General features: G+C 43.1%; 1 protein-coding gene across 1 annotated transcript in view; it reads left to right on the forward strand.

The window, feature by feature from the left end:
• Nucleotides 1–451: 451 nt before the first annotated feature.
• Nucleotides 452–7,500, forward strand: part of LOC138867466 (uncharacterized) — a 19,937-nt gene continuing 12,888 nt past the window's right edge. Inside the window, exons 1-7 of the mRNA XM_070143301.1 lie at nt 452–607; nt 2,138–2,169; nt 2,336–2,363; nt 3,137–3,263; nt 5,089–5,301; nt 6,160–6,286; nt 6,609–6,762. Coding sequence (XP_069999402.1) covers nt 452–607; nt 2,138–2,169; nt 2,336–2,363; nt 3,137–3,263; nt 5,089–5,301; nt 6,160–6,286; nt 6,609–6,762 — 837 coding nt within the window. The remainder of the gene's footprint in view (nt 608–2,137; nt 2,170–2,335; nt 2,364–3,136; nt 3,264–5,088; nt 5,302–6,159; nt 6,287–6,608; nt 6,763–7,500) is intronic.

Here is a 7,500-nt window from a genome sequence, read left to right on the forward strand (position 1 = left end):
AACCTGACATTCAAACGCATTTAATAAAGTACTAAACTATGAACCGTATTATTATTATAGTTATTATCATCATCATCATCATTATTATTATCATTGTTGATATTATTATTAATATTATTTTAGTTGTTATCATTATTGTTATCATTATTATTATTATGATTATTATTAAAATGATTATTATCATCATGATAAAAATAATGATAATGATAATGATAATGATAATAATAATAATAGGAGGGATAATAATAATAATAATGATAGTAACAATTATAATTACCATTATCATTACTACTATTGTTGTTATGATTATCATTATTATTATCAATATCATTATTATTATTATTGTCATTGTTGTTTTTATTACCATTATCATTGTCATTACTATAATCATTAATGTAATTTTTGTTATTACTATCATTGTCATAATGTCATAAAAAACACTCATTTGATTATGAGGCAGAGAATGACAAGGGCCCACATCCTCACTCTCACCTTCACCCTCACCTTTACTGTCAGCTTTACCCTCACTCTCACTCTCAGCCTAACCCGCACCTTCACCCTCACTCTCACCCTAAATCCTTATCCTTATACTTACTCTCACCCTCATGTTCACACTCCCCTTCACCCACATTTTCTCACTCCCTTTCACCCTCACTCTCACTTCCACCCTCCCCCTCCCCCCATTTTCATAGCCCTTCACCCTCACCCTCATTTTCACACTCCCCTTCACCCTCACCCTCATATTCTCACTCCCTTTCTCCCTCACCCCCTTCCTCCCATTCACGCCTTGATAACAATGTGCTTAACCCGGTCAATAAAGCTATTTCAGCAAGAAAAGGAAAGTCAAGTATCATTGTCACCTAATTATTAAGATCATCAGCTTTCTGTTTATCTTTCCTTTTTTTTGCCGAAGACGCTTATATTTCACGGACAGTGTAAATATGTTTGGGGAGAAATGTGTGTGCGCGTGTTTATTATTTTTTCATCTGTCCATCAACTCTTGGCTTTCCTGGCTTCAAGCGCAACCTGCGGACTTCACCGCTGTGACAGAAAATATGTTATCAACACATGACCTATAGGGGTATGTATGAGAGAGAGAGAGAGGGAGAGGGAGAGGGAGAGGGAGAGGGAGAGGGAGAGGGAGAGGGAGAGGGAGGAGAGGAGAGGAGAGGGAGAGGGAGAGGGAGAGGGAGAGGGAGAGGGAGAGAGGGAGAGAGAGAGAGAGAGAGAGAGAGAGAGAGAGAGAGAGAGAGAGAGAGAGAGAGAGAGAGAGAGAGAGAGAGAGAGAGAGAGAGAGAGAGAGAGAGAGAGAGAGACAGAGACAGAGATGGGTGTGAATTTATGTGTGTCTATTTTGCTGACAATAATCTCAAAATAAGAGGTAGAAATCGTTCACTCGATATATTGATAAATTGTGTATGATATATTCATGAAGGGCGTGATCCACACGAGAATTATGGGCGGGCACATTTACTGGGCGGTGCACTGGGATCCTTTCCAAGACGAAAAGAAAAAAATACCTTATTTCTTAAGTACGATTTATGACAATATAACAAGAATATGCTTGTCTCATAATAGAAGCGTCATTGCATGCAGGAATAGTAGTAAAATGAAATTATTATTAAAAAAAGATAGTCAGACACATTATATAATATTATCAGTTGTATTAATATAACTCTAATCACTTTATTGATAGATAATTTAGTTTCACACTAATAAAAATCCCGAATATAATATGATTTAGAAATTCCCTTAGTTTAAATGAATTTAAGCTAATGTTAAATCATTTGTACAGTTTAAAAAAGGAGCTGATTACTTTACGATCTCCTCTTGTCTTCTAATAATAGAATGGTTATTTTTTTTTATAGTTTTGAAGGTAGCATAACTCTGACGCATAATTTGCATGTGGCTGATGTCCGTCACGCAAAATTTGATTGCTGCAGTAACATAAGCGTACATAATTCAAATTACTAAAAAAAAAAGAAAGAAAGGGAATTTAGGTCAGAAATTCTAGAAAACCATGAATCAGAAGCAGTAAGCAATTTTTCCACAGAACAGAAAAAAAATTCGTTGTTACCTCTGGCCCTAAAAATGTAGAATATGTTTATAGAACATGCAATTGTTCTTCACACTTCAGGGAGCCGAGGAAGTCTATAATTCCACTACGAGGTAACCATTCATTTTGGGGACTGCATTATAGAATAAGGATAACGAACAAGTTGATTGTTCTGGTGTGTTTTGATACAAAACATGAGTAGAATCAGTCTTTTCCTCACGCACGTCGGCAGCGTCTCGGTGAACCACCTACACCTTAATACCCATTCTCTCTTATAAGGCTTGGGGCTTCAGCTTACTGCGTACATGTTAGAATGATAAGAAAAGTCTAAAATAGAAATGTGGGTTAACATCTAGACATGAACCAATACTCTCCTTTAGCCAATGGGTCTCAGACGAGGTTTATTACTCCCTTGGGCGTTTTTTTTTTTTGGGGGGGGGGGTAAGCACGTTCTAAAACAATCGGTCTTTGAATTATGAATTGACAAATAAGGATTTGGTATAAACGAATAGAGATAGATAGATAATAATGATTATAAGTAAATCTGAGTGATAAACAACATACTATTGATGGTATGGTGATTAATGGGGAAAGGAATATATTCGAAATTACTTTCCTGCAGAGCATAAAACTCTGGGTTGTTATTATCACAATGAAGGACGATTGATTTATGAGCCAAACTGGAAAAGGAAGGGCCATTCTCTCACTTCATGTACAGCTACTGAGAAAATTATCGTTAGAAAATCAGGCTAAACATTTTGACACAAACAATGATACTTTTTGAAATAAAGGTGTTAACACAACGAAGCTGTTGGTATCCCTGATTTGCCAATACTTTTGGGTATATGTGGCTTATCTGAATATTGCAAGGCATTTTCCATACCTACCGGGAACAAAATCATCCTCTTGCAGTGAATCTATATGAATTCCAGATGCATAAATCAGAACGAGACATATTCGAAACCCAAAACACCAACCCTTCCGTAACATAAGGTTTTGTTCGTTATTGAATGTTTCGGCGCCCCTCCTAACGATAGCTTTCTGTGTAGCTGTACTTATCCCGTTCCCTACAACTCCCAGTGGCGATTCTGGTTCCTCGGCTTTAGCTTTTATGAGAACCAAAGCCAGGAACGACAAGCTGAAAGACCCATCTGCGACATACGATGCGCACCCCATTCTGTAGATCCATTGACAGACTATACCATGTGTAACACTGACGACACAGAAATGTTTATTTACCATTAATCAGAAAGGAACAGTTAATCATAATTCATTTTTTAAAAATCATAATTTGTAAGAAAAGGAATAATCCTTTTACTTTACCTTCATGCCTAGATTCTTTATGCCGTAAATAATTTTTTCATATTTAAGATACATCAAATCATAAGCATGCCAACAATTTTCTTTTTATAACTTCACATAATTGAAGAGGAATGGGCCTCACAACACTGCCGGGGGAATGATACCCTTGAGAACCACCGCTTAGCACACGCAAGCAAAGGTGCTTAGGGACTCAAGGTATATTATCACATGATATTGTTTATTTAGTATTAATTAACACATGGCTGATGTCAAAGTAATATGGCAAATAATACAGCTAGAGAGAGAGAGATTGAGTGAGTGAGAGAGTGAGAGAGGAGAGAGTGAGAGAGGAGAGAGTGAGAGAGGAGACAGTGAGAGAGAGAGAGTGAGAGAGAGTGAGAGAGGAGAGAGTGAGAGAGGAGAGAGTGAGAGAGGAGAGAGTGAGAGAGGAGAGAGTGAGAGGAGAGAGAGAGAGAGGAGAGAGTGAGAGAGGAGAGAGTGAGAGAGGAGTGTGTGTGTGTGTGTGTGTGTGTGTGTGTGTGAGAGAGAGAGAGAGAGAGAGAGAGAGTGAGAGAGAGAGAGAGTGAGAGAGAGAGAGAGTGAGAGAGAGAGAGAGAGAGAGAGAGAGAGAGAGAGAGAGTGAGAGAGGAGAGAATGAGAGAGAGAGAGGAGTGGAGAGTGAGAGTGAGAGAGAGGAGTGAGGTGAGGTGAGTGTGAGCAGAGAGAGAGTGAGAGAGAGAGAGAGACAGAGAGAGAGAGAGAGAGAGAGAGAGAGAGAGAGAGAGAGAGAGAGAGAGAGAGAGAGAGAGAGTGAGTGAGTGAGTGAGTGAGTGAGTGAGTGAGAGTGAGAGTGAGAGAGAGAGAGTGAGAGAGAGCAGAGAGAGTAGAGGAGAGAGAGAGAGAGAGAGAGAGAGAGAGAGAGAGAGAGAGAGAGAGAGAGAGAGAGAGAGAGTGAGTGGGAGGTGAGTGAGTAAGAGAGTGAGAGAGGAGAGAGTGGGAGAGAGAGAGTGAGAGAGGAGAGAGTGGAAGGGTGAGTGTGTGTGTGTGTGTGTGTGTGTGTGTGTGTGAGAGAGAGAGAGAGAGAGAGAGAGAGAGGAGAGAGAGAGAGAGAGAGAGAGAGAGAGAGAGAGAGAGAGAGAGTGAGTAGTGAGTGAGTGAGTGAGTGAGTGAGTGAGTGAGAGAGAGAGAGAGAGAGTGAGAGAGGAGAGAGTGAGAGAGAGAGAGAGAGAGTGAGAGAGAGAGAGAGAGAGAGAGGAGGAGAGAGAGAGAGAGAGAGAGAGAGAGAGAGAGAGAGAGAGAGAGAGAGAGAGAGGGAGGAGAGAGAGGGAGGGAGAGAGAGAGAGTGAGTGAGTGAGTGAGTGAGTGAGAGAGTGAGAGAGAGAGAGAGAGTGAGAGAGAGAGAGGAGGGAGAGAGAGAGAGAGAGAGAGAGAGAGAGAGAGAGAGAGAGAGAGAGAGAGAGAGAAAACGATTTGATTTGATTCCTTTTGACAGACAAATTCATAAAGAACAGGGAGATAGAGAAAGGGAAGGATAGATAGAGATAGATAGATAGACAGAGAGAGAGAGAGAGATAGATAGATAAAGAGATATAGATAGAGAGAGACAGGGAGAGAGGTAGATAGAAAGAGAGAGAGAGACTGAGACTGTCACAGATTCTTAATTAAAGATACCTCATACAGATGAACGACGCAATATTAGCAAGCTCTTTTCCCCTTACACCGATGTTCAGCCACGGGAGAACAAACCCGAGTGTTCAGCCTTCAGACAGACATCTGGGCTGCCCCTCGGAGCGACGCCTTCCTGCGCTACAACCTGACGGAGGGACGGCCCCCGATCTCGAGTCTGACTGTGTGCTATCGCTTCAACATCCAGCAGTTTCGAGATGGCGTCTACTTCCTGTCATATGCCACAGGTGATCACATGGACAACGCTCTTCTTTTATGTGAGTTTTTCTTTTGTTAGTTTTTTTAAAATGTGAATTTAAGTTTATTCATTGTTATATTGTCATATTTTTCATGTGCGTGTGTATTTTATCTCTTTTTCTTTCTCATTCTCTTTCTTTGGCTGTCTGTCTCAACACCTGAGTATACATATATCAATCTGCTATATATAAATCTGTATTCATCTAATTATCTATACTCATTTTCTATCTGTTTGTACGCCCTTATTCTAACCTGCCACATCCTCCCATCCCCCTCCCCCTCCCCCACCTTTCACCCTTACCCTGGACCCCACCTGCTTCCACCCCCACCTCACGTTCTTCCACCTTCCACCCCCACCCCACACACTCACACCTCCTTTCACCCCCACCCCACTCCCTCCCACCTTCCAACCCCACCCCCGCCCCACTCCCTCCCACCTCCTTCCAACCCCACCCCCCCCTTCCCACCTACTTCACCACCACCCCACCCCCCACACCCTCTCACCTCCTTCCACCCCCACCCCACACCCTCCACCTCCTCACCCCCACCCCACTCCCTCCACCTCCTTCACCCCCACCCACACCCTCCCACGCACCTTTCACTCCCTCCACCTCCACCCCACTCCCTCCCACCTCCTTTAAACCCCCACCCACTCCCTCCCACCTCCTTCCACCCCCACACCCACTCCCTCCCACCTCCTTCCACCCCCACCCACTCCTCCACCTCCTTCCACCCCCACCCCACACCCATCCCACGCAACCTTTCACTCCCTCCCACCTCCTTCCACCCCCACCCCACTCCCTCCCACCTCCTTCCATCCCCACCCCATCCCCTCCCACCTCTTTCCACCCCCCCTCACCCCACCCTCCATCCAACAGACCAACGTGAAGAGACCATGAACTTCTACTACAACGATGTGGAATCGGCGAATATGTATTTAAAGGTCCATGACACTCTGGGCTCCTGGCACCACCACTGCCACCTCTTGAACTTCCCAAATTACAGGTTGGTGTTTTGATCTATTTAATAAGGTAAAAATATTGGCAATCCTACCGCTAATCTCTTTAATAAGCCTGATTACATTGACGATAATGGTGATTTTGATACAAGAACATTTATCAATGATGTAGAGTATAAAAAGATAATAAAAACTAACAACGGTATTACAAAAAATGAGGAATGGTTAAAAAAAAATAAAAAAATAAAGAAATAAAAAATACTATCATCAATGACATAGAGCACAAACAATAACAAAAACTAACAAGGGTATTACAAAAAACGAGGAATTACTAAACACAGACCCAAAAATACCATCGACTCCTCTCAGACTCTACGTCGACGGGGAACTCTCCGGAGAAGGACAGATGACGGGGGAGAAGCGCCCCCTGGACACGAACGGAACCATATACATAGGCCAGGAACAAGACAGTTTCGCGGGGGGTCTCGATCGCCTGCAGTCGACGAGTGCTTTTATGGCGCAGGTCAGTGAGGGCGAACAGACGAGGGGTCGAGGGAGGGTGAAAGGGAGAGAGGAAGAGGAATAGGAGAAGGAGGAAGAAGAGAGAGGAAGAGGAGTATGAGTAGGAGGAGGAAGATAGGAGAGAGAGCAAGGGGAAGAGGAATAGGAGGAGGAAGAGGGGAGAGGGAGGTAGAGCGGAGGAAGAGAGAGTGAAAGGAGAAAATAGGGAAGAAGAGAGAGAGAAAGGTGCGAAAATACGAAAGGTTGAGGAAGCGTGAAAGGGAGAGAGGAATAGGAGAATGAGGAAGAGTGGAGGAGGAAAGAGTAAATGGAGAGAGAAAAGGAGAAAATAGGGAAGATGAGAGAGAGAAAGGAGCGAAAATACGAAGGTTCAGAAATGGTGAAAGGGAGAGAGAAATAGGAGGAGGAGGGGAGAGAGAAAGAGGGGAGGAGAGAGTGAAGGGAGAGAGAAAAGGAGAAAATAGGGAAGATGAGAGAGAGAAAGGAAGAGAGGAGGTTTAAGAAGATCATGATTGGGAGAGAAGAGAGTGAAGGGAGGGAGAAAAAGAGAAAATAGGGAAGAAGAGAGAAGGCATAAGAAGATCAGATGGAGGAAGAGGAGTAAGAACTAGAGGAAGAGGACGAGTAAGAGTAGTGTTAGTAGTAGTAGGAGGAAGACGATGAGTAGAAGGAGAAAGAGAAGGAGGAGGACGAGGAGGAGAAGAAGTTGAGAGAGGGAGAGAGAGAGGAGAGAGGGAGA

This window comes from Penaeus vannamei, chromosome 30, assembly GCF_042767895.1.
Source record: "Penaeus vannamei isolate JL-2024 chromosome 30, ASM4276789v1, whole genome shotgun sequence".
Classification (NCBI taxonomy): domain Eukaryota; kingdom Metazoa; phylum Arthropoda; class Malacostraca; order Decapoda; family Penaeidae; genus Penaeus; species Penaeus vannamei.